General features: G+C 37.8%; 1 protein-coding gene across 1 annotated transcript in view; it reads left to right on the top strand.

The window, feature by feature from the left end:
• Nucleotides 1-15,349, top strand: part of galnt12.L (polypeptide N-acetylgalactosaminyltransferase 12 L homeolog) — a 32,725-nt gene extending 17,376 nt beyond the window's left edge. Inside the window, exons 6-10 of the mRNA XM_018267635.2 lie at nucleotides 11,909-12,085; nucleotides 12,566-12,697; nucleotides 13,976-14,089; nucleotides 14,492-14,647; nucleotides 15,020-15,349. Coding sequence (XP_018123124.1) covers nucleotides 11,909-12,085; nucleotides 12,566-12,697; nucleotides 13,976-14,089; nucleotides 14,492-14,647; nucleotides 15,020-15,157 — 717 coding nt within the window. The 3' untranslated portion in view covers nucleotides 15,158-15,349. The remainder of the gene's footprint in view (nucleotides 1-11,908; nucleotides 12,086-12,565; nucleotides 12,698-13,975; nucleotides 14,090-14,491; nucleotides 14,648-15,019) is intronic.
• The last annotated feature ends 2,726 nt before the right edge of the window (nucleotides 15,350-18,075 follow it).

Here is an 18,075-nt window from a genome sequence, read left to right as displayed (position 1 = left end):
GGAGAAACTGAGCTTTCTAAATCTGCCTGAGTTGTCATGTATTTCCACCTCTGCAAAAAGATTTATAGCTCTAAATACAAAAAAAAAATGAAAAAATCCTATTTTTCACAATATATGCATTTATACCAGAAAAATATTTCATTTTACGCATGAAAATCCAACTGATTTGGAAAGCCTCGTGTTTCACGAACGTGCCAATACCAGATATGTATAGTTTTAGCCAGATTTAGGACATCTGTACAGCAAAAACTCCCGGCAGTATATTACCGAATTTTGAAAGCAGAAGGCAGAAAACGGCATACTTTAGATTCCAAGGCCACAAAATCCTGAAACTGTAGGTTTACCCCAGAAAACCATATATTTTTAGAAAGTACACATTCTGCGGATTCCAAAATGGGTAACTATGTCTTTCTACTCCTAACTACCAAACATCAAAGCTTGTCTGAACGTAGCGGTTTTTATAAAAATGTATCAAAATTTTGAAAAATCACTTCAAAGGTTTTATTTTGCTGCTCCGCATATCACACACTATATTAGATACCAAGAAAAAGCACCCTGAATATGATTGCCAGGGGTCCACTGAACAGTTTGATCCCCATTGTGCATAGGTTTACCAAAGTACCTGGCATTTAGAGACCCCAATATGAAGTTAGCACATCCAAATTGTCCAGGACTTTACTTCAGCTACTGAAAAATTAACACATTGACTGCATTTTTTGTGGGGTAAAAACACAGAAAAATAGGTTTACCCCCCAAAACCATATATTTTTGGAAAGGACACATTCTACCGAATCTAAAATGGGTACCCATGCCTTTCTGCTCCAAACTACTGAGTCGCAAGGCTTTCCCTAAATTGTCGGTTTTGGTGAAATATCTGAAAATTGCCTCAAACCTTCAACTTCCCAGCACCATATCACCCATGTATCATTAGGTACCAAGAAAAAGCACCCTAAATATGATTGCCAGGGGTCCTCCAAACAGTTTGGTGCCCATTGTTCATAGGTTTACCAAAGTATATGGCATTTAGAGGCCCCAAAATGAAGTTAGCACATACAAATAGTCCTGTGGGTAACTTCAGCTAATAAAAAATCAGCACATTGACTGCATTTTTTGTGGGGTAAAAACACAGAAAAATAGGTTTACCCCCAAAACCATATATTTTTGGAAAGGACACATTCTACCGAATCTAAAATAGGTACCCATGCCTTTCTGCTCCAAACTACTGAGTCGCAAGGCTTTCCCAAAATTGTCGGTTTTGGTGAAATATCTGAAAATTGCCTCAAACCTTCAACTTCCCAGCACCATATCACCCATGTATCATTAGGTACCAAGAAAAAGCACCCCAAATATGATTGCCAGGGGTCCTCCAAACAGTTTGGTGCCCATTGTTCATAGGTTTACCAAAGTATCTGGCATTTAGAGACCCCAAAATGAAGCTAGCGCATACAAATAGTCCTGTGGGTAACTTCAGCTAATGAAAAATCAACACATTGACTGCATTTTTTGTGGGGTAAAAACACAGAAATATAGGTTTACCCCCCAAAACCATATATTTTTGGAAAGGACACATTCTACCGAATCTAAAATGGGTACCCATGCCTTTCTGCTCCATACTACTGAGTCGCAAGGCTTTCCCAAAATTGTCTGTTTTGGTGAAATATCTGAAAATTGCCTCAAAGCTTCAACTTCCCAGCACCATATCACCCATGTATCATTAGGTACCAAGAAAAAGCACCCTAAATATGATTGCCAGGGGTCCTCCAAACAGTTTGGTGCCCATTGTTCATAGCTTTACCAAAGTATCTGGCATTTAGAGACCCCAAAATGAAGCTAGCGCATACAAATAGTCCTGTGGGTAACTTCAGCTAATGAAAAATCAACACATTGACTGCATTTTTTGTGGGGTAAAAACACAGAAATATAGCTTTACCCCCAAAACCATATATTTTTGGAAAGGACACATTCTACCGAATCTAAAATGGGTACCCATGCCTTTCTGCTCCATACTACTGAGTCGCAAGGCTTTCCCAAAATTGTCTGTTTTGGTGAAATATCTGAAAAATTGCCTCAAAGCTTCAAATTCCCAGCACCATATCACCCATGTATCATTAGGTGCCAAGAAAAAGCCCCCTAAATATGATTGCCAGGGTTCCTCCAAACAGTTTGGTGCCCATTGTTCATAGTTTTACCAAAGTATCTGGCATTTAGAGGCCCCAAAATGAAGTTAGCTCATACAAATAGTCCTGTGGGTAACTTCAGCTAATGAAAAATCAACACATTGACTGCATTTTTTGTGGGGTAAAAACACAGAAATATTGGTTTACCCCCCAAAACCATATATTTTTGGAAAGGACACATTCTACCGAATCTAAAATGGGTACCCATGCCTTTCTGCTCCAAACGACTGAGTCGCAAGGCTTTCCCAAAAATGGCAGTTTTGGTGAAATACCTGAAAATTGCCTCAAAGCTTAAACTTTCCAGCATTGTATCGTCCATGTATCATTACCAGCATAAAGCATCCTAAATATGAATGCCGGGGGTCTACTTAACAGTTTGATACCCAATAAACATAGATTTACCAAACTATGTGGCATACAGAGACCCCCAAATCCACATAGGGGATATGAATTTTCACGTATGACACTCTGGCTACTACAACATAAGCACCCAATGAGAGCCCCTAACAATATGGAGACCCTAGAAAACTATATATTTTCCGAAAGTACACAGTCTGACAAATCTAAAGCATGTAAAGACATCTTTCTACTGCAAACTATCAAACCGCAAAGCAATGCTAAACATAACGCTTTTTATGAAATTTCTGAAAATAGTCACAAAGCAAGCATTTTACCCCATTATATACCCCATATTTTGTAACGTACCAGCAAAAGTCATCCTAAATATGAACGCCAGGACTGTACTGAACAGTTTGATCCCTGATATGAAAAGATTTACCAAACTAGGTGGCATACAGAGACGCCCAAATGAAAATAGTACAAATGAATTTTCACATATGACACTCTGATTGCTACAATACAAGCACCTGGTATGTGCATTATGCACCATAAGACCCCCTAACAGTATGGAGACCCTAGAAAACTATATAGTTTCTGAAAGTACACATTCAGGCGAATCTAAAGCAAGTAATTACATCTTTCTACTGCAAACTACCAAACCACAAAGCTATGCTAAACATAAGGCTTTTTTTTTAACTTTCTGAAAATAGTCACAAAGCTTGCATTTTACCCCATTATATACCCCACATTTTGTAACGTACCAACAAAAGTCATCCTAAATATGAACGCCAGGGGTGTACTGAACAGTTTGATGCCTGATATGAAAAGATTTACCAAACTAGGTGGCATACAGAGATGCCCAAATGAAAATAGTACATATGAATTTTCACATATGACACTCTGACTGCTACAATACAAGCACCTGGTATGTGCATTATGCACCATAAGACCCCCTAACAGTATGAAGACCCTAGAAACCCATATATTTTCCGAAAGTACACATTCAGACGAATCTAAAGCAGGTAATTGCATCTTTCTACTGCAAACTACCAAACCGCAAAGCAATGCTAAACATAACAGTTTTTATGGAATTTCTGAAAATAGTCACAAAGCAAGCATTTTACCCCATTATATACCCCACATTTTGTAACGTACCAGCAAAAGTCATCCTAAATATGAACGCCAGGGGTGTACTGAACAGTTTGATGCCTGGTATGAAAAGATTTACCAAACTATTTTGCACACAGAGACCTCCAAATGGTTATATAGCAGACAAAATTTTCATGGTCAAAATGAAGTAACAAAGAACAAAGCGAAATGGTATAAAATCACTAAAATCCAACAAAACCGCAAAAATCAATGCTTTTTTTTTTCCGCCTACTGTAATCAGCAGTCAGAATCAATGGTTGAATATTTTAGCATGGCCAAATAAGTTTTACAGACAGAAACAGGGGAACAACACCATCGCACAGCTGAAAATGTAATAAAATGGCTAAACATGCAATAAAATGGCTAAAAATGCACAAAAATCACCAGAATTGCAGTATAATCACCAAAATAACATACAAAAGGTATTGCGCAGTGCAATTAGCGAATACGCTATTCGCAATGGCAATAAAACAGTTTTTTCAGGCAAAAAAAAACAGACGATGCGATAAAAACAAAAAAACAAAGACACAACATAGTGTAAGTGTGTATGTGTGTGTAGAACTGACCAATTGCATGTTGTGTGCGTGTGCAAGCGTGTGGGGGTGCTGTGAATGTGTGTGACCCCCCCTGATCCCCCAAAAATGTATGTGATTGTGTGTAAGTGTGAATGTAAGTGTGTAATGGGAAAATAAGTGTGTGTTTGTGTGTTTGTGTGTGTTTGTGTGTGTGGATGGGCACTAACCTGGGAGTAGTAGGGTCCAGATCGTCCAGGAGAGCTGCAGGCAGAGCTGGCACCGTCCTCTTCTGATGATCCGGTAAAAGGGGCGGAGCTTAGCGGCCAGGAAGTGCAGGCAGCAGCATAGCACGTCCATTCCACGTGCTGCTGCTGCCTTTGGGGCCCCTGGGCTATAGAGCCTCAGGGGCCACTCATTCCCTGCCTAGGCTTGTTGCCTGGGGGCTGGGGAATGAGTCTGAACAGAGCGAGCAGCTTTACAAGCCGCTCCTCTGTTCACAGAGTGCAGGCAGCAGCAGAGCACGTAGATTTCACGTGCCTGCTGCTGCCTAGGGGCCCCTGGGCGATCGCGACCCAGGGGCCCCTTGTTCTTCACCTAGGCTCGTTGCCTAGGGGCTGGGGAACCGGTGGATAGCACTTAGAACGGAGCGAGTGACTTTACAAGTCGCTCCTCCGTTCTGAAAGTGCAGGCAGCAGCAGGGCACATATATTGCACGTGCCTGCTGCTGCCTTGGGGCCCCTGGGCGATCGCGCCTCAGGGGCCACTCGTTCCCAGCCCCTGCTCGTTGCCTGGGGGCTGGGGAACGAAAAGGAACGGAGCAAGCGGCTTGAAAAGCCGCTCCTCCGTTCCCTAACCCTGAAATGCTGCAGAACGTAGAATCTACGTTCTGTGGCATTTCAAGTGTCATTCCCAAAGAACGTAGATTCTACGTGGGGTGGCACTTAAAGGGTTAAACACATATTTTTTGGTTTTAAACAAACAATATACATGGCATAATATATATATATATGAATATATTAATAATGACCTATTTCTTAGTCTCATAAATTGCATAGTAACCAATTCATGAAGTAACATTAACTTTAATTAACTTTAATTAAGTGAAGCAACTGTACAACTATCTCTGCTGAAAAAAGGAGATAAACTGCAGAATAAAAAATGTATTATGTCATTTCCAAACCTGAGTCTTACTGCCTCTTGTAGATAAAGAATTTCCATATATAATAAAAAAAATATCCTAAGAGGGGACTTCCCCTTCTATCCAATAAGTTACAAGCAGCTGTGGTAAGTTGAAAATAGTTTAAGATTAGAAATTTTCTTTAACTCTAAGGGGCAGATTTATTAAGGGTCGAATTTCGAGTTTATGGGAGTTTCTAAAAACTCCCATAAACTCGTAATTCGAAAAGACTGCATTTAAATCATTAAGGGTGTTATTAATTAAAGATCAAATTTTAGAGTTTTTTAGACCTCAAATAAACTCACAACTCGAATGGTTTCTAATTTAAGAGAAAACTCTGGAAGAAACTCGAATCAGCGAGTTTTGGGTTAACAACCCAAAAACTTAAATTAATCAAGCTTTCGCGAAAAAAACCCCTCAAATCACTCGAATTGATCAAGTTTTCAGGTAAAACCCTCTTAAAAAACTTGAACATCATGAAGGCTATTAACATATCAACTTCAAATGGTTGACTTCAAATGGTTCAAGAGACCTCTGCCATTGACAACATGACCTTGACAGGTTTTAGATGGTGTATTTTTGGATTCAAGCTATTTCCAGGGTCAGGTTTTTTTTAAAAAAAATATACATTTTTTTTATTGAATCCAAAAAAAAAACAAAAACGTTTTTTCACTCTAATGGCCAGATTTATCAAACGTCGAATATCAAATGTATGTGAGTTTTTTTTTTATAAATTTGAATATACTCACAACTCGAATGAGAGGTTATTTAGGAAAAAGTTTGGCCGTCTAATATTCGATCGAAAATTATAATCGAATGTCAGGAAGGCAATTTACATGTTCAAATTATTCAACGGACCTCTGCCATTGAATTGTAAATTAAATTGGCAGGTTTTAGGTGCCAAATATTTAGTACTGTTTCCATGGTTGAGGTGTGATAAATCTCACGTTCAAATTTACATTCCAATTGGGGAATTAAAATTCGAATGTGTGAATTTGTATACCAAAAAAATTCGAAAATTTGAATTCAAATTCGAATTTACTATTCGACTCTTAATAAATCTGCCTCACACGTGAGACTGATGGTCAAAAGCTCAGTTTCACATTTCTTGCTGTGCAGTTATGTTTTATGGGCACAAACAAGGAATCAATAACAATGTGGTACCAAAAATGTAATTATTTTACCAATCTATATTATTTTAAATTACAGAAAATGACTAAAATAAAATAATTACACTGTGAAGATACTAACACTGGCAAAAAAGCACTTTTTAGGGAAAAAAACAAGGCAAAGTGCATTTGTGTGTGTGTATATTTATATATATATATATATATATATATATGTATGTGTGTGTGTGTGTGTGTGTGTGTGTGTCATATTGTCTTTGTGTGTGCAAGGGCTAATATCAGTTATCAGTCGTCTGGCAGAGGGTCTTGTATGATACTCAAACACCATCTAGTGCAATAAAGAATTGCAAAGTGGATGCCTAATAGGATGCTAGGTGTTTATGAGCAAACTTTAGTTGTGTCCTGCTGTTCTTTCTGGAAAGAAAAGTTTTCCTACTGGCACACCTCTCATGTAGATCTAAGTTGTGCAGCCTCTTTCAGTCTTGCACTATGAGATCAATAGTGACAGCAGGTACCCATAGGTCCCATGATATAATTGTGAAGTTCTTAGACTTCTTTCTTGTTCTTTACTCTAAGGCTGAACTTTCTGGGATCAGGGCCGAATTTGGAGTGCGGGCGCCCCTAGGCCTGACCGTCTGGCCCTAACGCCCACCGCCCGCGCCCACCCACCATGGCTACCAGGTAGACCAGCTAAGCTCTGAAGATTCAGTCATCTACGGCCAAGTCACGACTGAAATTAAAGGGATCCTGTCATCGGAAAACATGTTTTTTCAAAACGCATCAGTTAATAGTGCTACTCCAGTAGAATTCTGCACTGAAATCCATTTCTCGAAAGAGCAAACAGATTTTTTTATATTCAATTTTGAAATCTGACATGGGGCTAGACATTTTGTCAATTTCCCAGCTGCCCCCAGTCATGTGACTTGTGCCTGCACTTTAGGAGAGAAATGCTTTCTGGCAGGCTGCTGTTTTTCCTTCTCAATGTAACTGAATGTGTCTCAGTGGGACATGGGTTTTTACTATTGACTGCTGTTATTAGATCTACCAGGCAACTGTTATCTTGTGTTAGGGAGCTGCTATCTGGTTACCTTCACATTGTTCTTTTGTTTGGCTGCTGGGGGGAAAAGGGAGGGGGGTGGTATCACGCCAACTTGCAGTACAGCAGTAAAGAGTGATTGAAGTTTATCAGAGCACAAGTCACATGACTTGGGGCAGCTGGGAAATTGACAAAATGTCTAGCCCCATGTCAGATTTCAAAATTGAATATAAAAAAATCTGTTTGATCTTTTGAGAAATGGATTTCAGTGCAGAATTCTGCTGGAGCAGCACTATTAACTGATTCATTTTGAAAAAAATTTTTTTTCCCATGACAGTATCCCTTTAAGTCTTGAATAGACAGGCAGAGAAGGAACTTACTGGAGCAGAACAGGAACATGCTCTCAGCCCTTTCCGTCTAACATACACCAGGCTTCCCAACATAACTTAGAGCACCCTAAACAAAAAAGCTCTGCTATATCCCAGTGCTTCTTTGAGCAGGGCAAAAAAACTGCTTTCATACTTAGCTAGAGCTCTAGCCACACCAATAGCAGCAGCCCCAATCCTTACAGACGAGTGTACTGAGCTTACAGTTCATCAGGATATTGCAGCTGAATTTGCTAGGTACAAAGGTGGGCTCTACACCTCCACTGTAACACACTTAGCAACCCAATTAACACACTATCTCAACACTGTCAACAGCCCTAAACTATCTCCAGAGTTTTGAAAGTGCCCAGATAGGTTAATTTCGCCTTTCCCTCACAGAACCCATCTAGCCCTTATGGCCTTCCACCTACAGTAATATGAACAAGTTTGGGAACCCTCTTAATTCTTTTGAGTTTTGTTTATCATTGGCTGAGCTTTCAAAGTAGCAACTTCCTTTTAATATATAAAATGCCTTATGGAAACAGTAATATTTCAGCAGTGACATAAAGTTTATTGGATTAACAGAAAATATGCAATATGCATCATAACAAAATTAGACAGGCGCATAAATTTGGGCACCCCCAACAAAGATATTACATCAATACTTAGTTGAGCCTTCTTTTGCAAATGCAACAGCCTCTAGATGCCTCCCATAGCCTTTGATGAGTGTCTGGATTCTGGATGGCGGTATTTTTGACCATTCATCCATACAAAATTTTTCCAGTTCAGTTAAATTTGATGGCTGCAGAGGGTTTATATACTGTACGTGATCTATTTAAAAACGACTTAGACTTGCTTTCCCTGGCAGATTTAACTGAGAAATTTCCGTTTACCAAACCCTATCTTTTCCTCAGTATGCAATTATTACACTTCGCTAGAACTGTTATTCACCATATAAGAGGTAGGGGCTCTAGTCTTGCGATAGATACTCTTTGGAAAGATCACCGAACATATCGTTCTACCTCCCAAATCTATAGCGTGATACGCACCAACATTGATGTAGACACTGTTGGGGACTCTTTGTTTAAATGGACGCTATCCATACCACAAATGAACCCCTCGGACATTTTGAAACTCCACGTCCGAATGATGAAGTTGCTTCCAGCCAGTCGTTATCAGGAAATGACCATACAGATTCTACATAATTCATACTTAACCCCCGAAAGACGTTATAGAATGGGTAGTCTCCCCTCGGATAGTTGTACTCGATGCCAAGCCCCCAAAGCAGATCTCTTGCACATGTTTTGGTTTTGCCCTAAAATTTCGGACTTTTGGCTGGATGTCTCCTCCTACTGGACGCGGATGACAAACAAATCGATTCAACCTAATATAGAATGGGCATTGTTTAGCTCGGTGAAACTGTATACACACTTAACTAGAGAAGAGATTGGCAGCAGCGTCTAGAAAGGCAATCTTACATCAATGGCTCTCTACGGACAGCCCTTCCCTTTTACTTACCAAACAAAAGCTACATTACATTTTTCATATGGATTGGCTGGAGGCCATGGCCAAAAAAGAACAACAGGTAGACAAATTCTTTTCTGTTTGGGGCACTTACATTAATAGCCTCCCATATCCGCTTAAATATCTAACCACATATACTTTCCTAAACACTGCTTGGTATGACTTAGAAATTCTTAGGGATAATCCACTATTACGGGAAACCTCTCATTATGTTTGAGCTACTCTCTGTGGAAATGCGACAGCCTCAACCGCGCCCCCCAGGACTCAGCGAACTAACAGGCTTTTGGCCTCATATTTACGGTAACTGACCTTGACCTAAGGATATACTTTGATTTCCTTTTTACTTCTTATTTACCTTTCTATATCAGAGCATATTATTCCTGCTTATTTGTTTGTTTATTTCTGGTTAGTCATTCTATTTCATTATGATTCTCATTTATGACACATGTACATGTATCTATCTGTTATTCCACTTATTGCCATGGGCCTCTGGTAGGCCCGAAAGTTTTTCATGATTGTACATGCCTGACTTTCAATAAAAACAATTTAAAAAAAAAAATTTGATGGCTGCCGAGCATAGACAGCCTGCTTCAAATCATCCCATAGATTTTCGATGATATTCAAGTGGGGGGACTATGACGGCCATTCCAGAATATTGTACTTCTCCCTCTGCATAAATGCCTTTTTAGATTTCGAAGTGTGTTCAAAGTGTGTTTGTCTTGTTGAAATATCCAACCCCTGCGTAACTTCAACTTTGTGACAGATGCTTGAACTCTATCCTGAAGAATTTGTTGATATTGGGTTGAATTCAGCCGACCCTTGATTTTAACAAGGGCCCCAGTCCCTGAATTAGTCACACAGCCCACAGCATGATGAAACCTCCACCAAATTTGACAGTAGATAGCAGGTGTTTTTCTTGGAATTCGATGTTCTTACGCCATGCATAGCGCTTTGTGTTATGACCAAATAACTACATTTTTGTCTCATCTGTCCAAAGCACTTTGTTCCAAAATGACTGTGGCTTGTCTAAATGAGCTTTTGCATACAAGTGACTCTGTTTGTGACATAAGTGCAGAAAGGGCTTCTTTCTCATCACCCTGCCATACAGATGTTCTTTGTGTGAATTGCGCTAAATTGTGGTATGATGTACAGATACATCATCTGCAGCAAGATGTTCCCATGCTGTCACTCTTTAGAGGAGAGTCAAACAGAAGCACAACTTGTTGACCACCTTAAATACCTTTTCTCATGATTGGACACACCTGCCTATGAAGTTCAAGCCTTCACAAGCTAATCCAAACAATTTGGTGTTGCCAGTAATCAGTATTGAGCAGTTACATGCATTCAAATTAGCAAAATTACAAGGGTACCCAAATGTTTGCGCCGACAGTTTTTCAGATTAGAATTAATTTCATACAACTGAATACTGCTTCACTAAAAATCTTCAAAAAACACCCAGTACTCCTGGGAAATGAAAGACATGCCACTGTTATCTTTTTTATAGAAAATGGAGGCTGAGAGGGGTTCCCAAACTTGTTCATATGACTGTAATTGTTATAAAGCCTTGAACCACTAATTGCTCCCAAAGTGTTGGACACCTACTAACTTTCATAGACATTCAATCTCTTCATCTTTCTCTGAGGCCTTAATTGTATTTCTCTCAAAAACATGAAAAGGCAGTTGTAAATGCAGCTCCTACCTCCCTATACTTAATAAATACTGATGTGAAAATTCTTGCTAAAATACTAACCACCAGACTCCACCAGTCTTAGCAGACTTGCTACACGTTGATGAATCTGGTTTCATGCCCAGATGCTCAAGGTTTGTCGTTATATTTTCACTTTTCTCATGCCAAGAAGGGCTCTGGGGTCTAAGGATCAATTGATTCAGTGAAAGCGGTTGACTCCATTGAATGGGAATGTGGGAGTCCTCCAATGTTTTGACCTCAGAGAGAGAGAGAGAGAGTGAGAGAGAGAGAGAGAGAGAGAGAGAGATTTTTCTCCAGGGTTAAACTTCTGTATAAAAACCCAAGGGCATTTGTCAGGGCCAATGCTTTTATATCCCCCTCCTTCATCTGGACCCCCAGGCTTGATCTAGGGTTTTGACCATGATGTAACCTTCCTGTGTACCAATTTATAAATATTGTGGTGTTTGCAATGCATGTATTGTTACTGTAAAACCTGTTAACCTATGTCCTGTCCACTGTTTATTTTGTTTTTGTATCAACAAAATAATAAAAACATTTTACCTTTAAGAAAACAACAGAAAAACTTGCACATTTGATAAAGGAGACACAATTAGCTAAATAGTTTGTTCAAAGTATGCGTAAGCTGGTGCACCTTGTCAAGTCCTAGCTAAGTAAAACAAGCGTTTTGTCCCTGTGGGAGAAAGTCCATACCTTATTTTCTCTTCAGTTGGCATTTCAGCCAAGGGGCATCTGGATGTTTCTGCAGTTTTCCACATGGTGATGTAACTATTATATATGGTCTCTTCCTTTAGATCTGGCAATGTGGGGGAAGCCTTGAAGTTCACCCATGTTCCCATGTGGGACATATTTTCCCCCGACAAGCTCCATACTCCCGTAGTAAGGCACTGTCCAACAGTGTAAGAGCAGCTGAAGTATGGTTGGATGAATATAAAGAAATATACTACCATCGCAACCCACATGCACGGAAGGTAATTTTATCTTGAATATACTGTAGTGTATGTTTCTACTGACAATAAACTCAGTTAATAAACTGAGACAAGAACATGTCTAGTGGGTATTTTGTTATTAGGCTAATACTGAGGGGTGTCTATTTATCAAGCACACCAGTAATTACAGTTGCCAAACTTCCCTGGGCTTGTGCTTCACTTTGTTGAAAAATGCACTGGCCTCAAATATACCTAAGGGTGCTGTCATCTTTGAACATTTTCCAAAACCCTTTTGGCAATTTTCACACATATATCCATAGTCTCCTGTATTATTGCAGGTTAATTTATCCAATTTAAGTTATTTACATTGCAGCATAAATAACATGTATAAAGCTATTTCTAACAATTTAGAATTATAAATGGAAGATTGTATTTTATGCTACACTATCCATATAGTTGGGTAAAAGGAAGAGATATATCCACAATGAATCTCGCTTATGAACTGTTTGATGCATTTTTTAGGAGCCATATGGAGATGTGACAGAAAGGATACAGCTTAAAGAAAGACTCCAATGCAAAAATTTTAAATGGTTCTTGGAAAACATTTATCCGGAGCTTCCTGTCCCAGAAGACCGACCTGGTCGTTTTGGAATGGTAGGTGCATAGTTTATATAGTATATGTATATCTGGATCTTTAAGTTTTTAAACAAATTTACTTCCAGAGATCTTCCCAGTGTTTAGCTTAGTTTTTAGAGTGCAATGATTGCATACATAAATGGGGAAACATACATGTGCTTACCAATATGCTGGATACCCATGGACACACTTAAATCTATGCGCACACTCAGATCTATTTCATACATTGAGATACTTGTGCTTTAGAAACATCCCCTAAATATGTTTATATTTTGACATATTTTTTTCCACATGTCTAATCCTATTATAAGCCAGGTTCTAACTTACTTTTCTACATTAGACGTGATTTGGAATAAGAAACTTCCCCAAACGTTTGGAACACCTGTCATAACACAAAGCGGTAACACGTTAGTGGATAAACAAATCCAAAAACCTGTTATCCAGAAAGCTCCGAATTATGGAAAGGCTGTCTCTTATAGACTCCATTTTATCCAAATAATTGACATTTTAAAAATGATTTCCTTTTGCTCTAATAATAAAACAGTACCTTATACTTGATCCAAACTAAGATATAAATAACTGGAAGCAAAACCAGCCTATTGGGTTTATCTTATATTTACATAATTGTTAGTAGACTTAAGGTATGAAGATCCAAATTACAGAAAGATCCGTTATGCGGAAAACCCCAGGTCCCGAGCATTCTGGATAACAGGTCCCATACCTGAGTGTGTGTGTGTATGTATACACATATATATATATATGTATAGACGGACAGTACCTCTTCTCCAAAAAAGCTAACTTGTAGCTGCCCCTGTGCTCGGTATAAACTTCATACACAACTGGAACAAAAAAACCAGCACCAAGGGACTTGTGCAAAAAAAGTTCTGTATTTGTTACATTTGTATGCAAAACTGACGCATCGGTCCCTTTTGGGACCTTTTTCAAGGTCCCAAAATATATTACATATTTTCAATGGTTTTTAAGTTACTTGTTAATGCATTTTAAAGCACTCTATGCCTTTTACAAAGCTTTGTATTTGGATGTAGGATGTTGTGCTAAAGGTGCTCATCTGTTATTTATATCTCTACTACATCTAGGTTCTGTGTCTGTCAGGGCTAAGCTTGTTGAATGAGAACTTCTCACTATATGCATCATCATACACACCCTTACAAATATTTCTTCATTAGGCAGAGGCTATGTGCTTGTACTTGTTGAAAATCACCTCTGCATCAGGACATGCTTGTTAATAAACCATTTAAGTTGTATTAATTCAAGGAAATAACTTTTATTTTATAGATAAAAAACAAGGGATTAGAAGGTCTTTGTTTTGACTATAACCCTCCTAATGAAAATGACGTCTCAGGACTACAGATTATTTTATACCAATGTCATGGAATGGGCCAAAACCAGGTATCCATACAATTATCTATCTATCTATCTATCTATCTATCTATCTATCTATCTATCTATCTATCATCTATCTATCATCTATCTATCATCTACTGTATCTATCTATCTATCATCTATCTATCTATCATCTATCTATCATCTATCTATCTATCTATCTATCTATCTATCTATCTATCTATCTATCTATCTATCTATCTATCTATCTATCTATCTATCTATCTATCTATCATCTATCATCTATCTATCATCTATCTATCATCTATCATCTATCTATATATATTTAATATACAGTATATGCTATATATAAGCTGTGATAGCTATTTATACCTTATTACATTTTCAAAAAAAACATAAATTGGTATATTTTTTGCTTTCTGTTAATTTTCAATAATAATTTTTCAGTTTTTTGAATATACAAGCTACAATGAGATTCGCTATAATACCAGGCAGCCAGAAGGCTGTGCTTCAGCAGATTATAACAGTGACCATCTAACAATGTTCTTGTGTCGTGAAAATGGTCAGGATGTACCTGAAAATCAAAAGTTTATTTTCAGAGAGGTAAGTTTTCATAAGTTTTTCAGTGTTTATTGAGGAGGTGGACTAGGCCCTTTGTCAAGTTCCCAAAGCATGTTGTATTATCCACCTCCTCAATAAACACTTATTAGTTGAAGATTACTGCCCTTTTTTTTCTCCTAAGGTTTTGCTACTACCTCATAGCATGATTAATTGAAACTTGAGTATTGTAAAATAATGTACTGACACCTATTATTTAGAAGTTACTATGGAATAAAAGCACTCGACTTGCTGCCTCATACTTTTATATAAGGTCATAGAACTCCATAGACTTCTGATATTCCTATATTTTTAAAAATGGGATATAATATTCGCTTAATGATGTCATATTATGATAATGTGGTTTGTGTTTTTTAGGATGGTACGATTCTTCATCAGAAGACACAAAAGTGTGTGCAAGCAGTCAGAAATATAAAAGATGAAAATCCTGAACCTGTTTTACGACCGTGCGCTGACTATGATAACCAGAAATGGTATTTTGAGGAGAGACACTAAGCTTAAATTTGCAGTAAAAAAGGACATTAACAAATTCCACATGGCTGGATTTTGGTACTAACTGAATATGGAACTATTACATTGAGGATCTTTTACTGTTTGGTAATCCGTTAGACTGGGATATAAAAGTATTTTTGGCAGCTGCTGGGAGGACTACTGGCTTATTATTTTAATAATTATTTAATTGTTGGGAATCTTAAATACAAATACATAACCCAGAATGCTAAACCATGTGATATGTTAATTGAGGATTTACTGGAATAGCTGAAGCCCTATAGGTGACCTGGTAATATCGTGTGGAGAAAAGGAATGCTATGTAAAGTGTATATGTGTGTATGTATGCATACCAAAGATGAAGGTTGTAGCTCTACCCTGATTTTAGTGGGCGTTGCCTACTAAAAAAAAGTAGGTATGAGTGTGTACCCAACACTTATATAACTGAAAAGAGAAAATATGACAATGTGTACCATTTTCATATTGTTTGCCTTTCAAAATACTTTCTACTATTATACTGCTGTGATTACTAAATTCTATTTTGATAAATCATATTGAAGTTATTAAATTAATCTAGACCTGCGAAAAAATTGTTAACAGTTAAGGGCTCAAATGCTAGGCCAAGGTTCTACATGAAGAAGCTGTATGGTGACCCTCCCCCCATTCCCCCAGGGGTGTTAGAAAACTGTTGGTAAATGCTGAATACATGTTCCCGGTTGCTGGGAAAACATGCCACCTGCAGTTTTACCTAGGCCAAAAGCTGCAAATAAGGCTTCTTAAAGCGATACTGACACGTTCCTATAAAAATCATAGGAACGTGGCAGTAAGTAAATGCTGCACCCTTAATTGTTCCCCTCAAAGCCCCCCACAAACTTGCCCCCAGCCCCAGCAAACCTGCATTCACCTGACCCTCCAATACTGCTAAAATACCTTCTGAGCCGTTTCAGTGACGCTGGGCTGGGGGCGGCGGGATCCTTCAATAGGCTGATTACGAATGAAAACAGGAATTCAGCCTAAAGTAGGATCAATCCGCCCCCCCCCCCCGCATCACTGAAGCAACCCGGAAGATCTATTAGTAGTGTCAGTGGGTCGGCAGCACACAGGTTCGTGGGGCTGGGGAACGATTATGGTGCAGCATTTACTTTATACTGACACGTTTCTATGATTTTTATAGGAACGTGTCAGTATCACTTTAAGTAATACACTGCACTGGGATACCAAAGTGCTCATAGCCCTGTTCAAACACAACTGCTTTTTTTTTTTTTGAAAACCTCAGAATTGGCCAGCATTTTTCATTATTATATAAAACTTCTGTTTTCTAGTTATGAACACATAGATATGTTAGAGAGACTGTAACAATTTAACATGCAAGCTGGGTTTAGGGGATGGTGAGAGGGTACAAATTGGGCACAGATTAACAATGATAATTTCAGCAATAAAGACACTGCATGCCGAGATTGTTAAAACATTGCAGGATGTAGCATTTTGTTTTAAACGGGGAAATTCAGTCATTTTGCAAAGCTGCTGAATCATGTTTGTTAGATATAAAAAATTTAAAAATAGTCAATTTATTTTGGCTTTTGTGAAACAAGACCACTTATTTTCTGATATAGAGCTTATATATGTTTATAATATATATATATATGTGCTCACTATGTTGCAATTTCATAAACCGAAATAGAAAAAGTGTCACTCACAGGGCTTACGAAAAAATTTATTCCAAATAGCACACGTTTCGGCTGTAACCCCAGCCTTTCTCAAAGTGACTTTGGTACTGTTTTATTATTACATAGTTATGATATATATATATATATATATATATATATATATAGATTCAAGATATATATTATATATATTATATATATATATATATATATATATATATATATATATATATATATATATATATATATCTGATGAGGTCAGAACTATCTAGCTTGTGGCTAGGGGGTTTCAGGATTTTCATTTAAAGGCCCTCAGCTTATGTAGAAAAGATATTATGTCATGATTATTGATATGCTCTGGTCTGCTGGCATATAATGGGCACTCCAAATTACAAACGTTGGACAGATGTATTTGCACTTACAATACAGATTTTTTTAACAGGTGCCTTAAAAGTAGTGGTTTACCATAAGTTATAGAATGACTGTCTGAGCAAATTTTAATTGGCTTTAAATTTTTTCTTTTTTTATAGTTTTTGAATGATTAACCTTCTGACTACAAATGTATTGCTATTGCTACTTTTTATTACTCATTTGTGTATTCAGGCTCTTTCCTATTATTCTAATCAGTGCATGGTTACTAGGGTAATTTGAGCCCTAGTTACCAGATTGCTTAAATTGCAAACTGGAGAGCTGCTGAATAAAAAGTAGGGATGCGCCGAATCCAGGATTCGGTTCGTTATTTGCCCTTTTTCAGCAGGATTCGGCCGAACCAAATCCTAGTTTGCATATGGAAATTAGGAGTTGGGATGGAAATTGCGTGACTTTTTGTCACAAAACATGGAAGTAAAAAATGTTTTCCCCTTCCCACCCCTAATTTGCATATGTAAATTCGGATTTGGGTTCAATATCCGGCTGAATCCAAAATAGTGGATTCGGCGAATCCCTAATAAAAAGTTAAATAACTCATAAACCACAAATAAAAAAAAATGAAAACCAATTGCAGATTGTCTCAGACTATAACGCTCTGCATCACGTTAATTTAAAGGTGAACAACCTCTTTAATACAGTAATGGCATGTAAATATACATTTATAATGTTCAAGTATGAATATTTTGCACAAACATGGAAGTAGCCTTAATGATTAATGAGTTTTGTATAACCCATTAAGAAATGATAGTACTGTTTTTTCTGTTAATATGTAATACTAACAAACAAAAATATGATTTATTTTTCTGTATTTATTTATGGGTTTTAACTGTT

Source organism: Xenopus laevis, chromosome 6L, assembly GCF_017654675.1.
Source record: "Xenopus laevis strain J_2021 chromosome 6L, Xenopus_laevis_v10.1, whole genome shotgun sequence".
NCBI classification, from domain to species: Eukaryota; Metazoa; Chordata; class Amphibia; order Anura; family Pipidae; genus Xenopus; species Xenopus laevis.
Note: the sequence above shows the minus strand (reverse complement) of the source record. Positions and strands in the feature narration are given on the sequence as shown.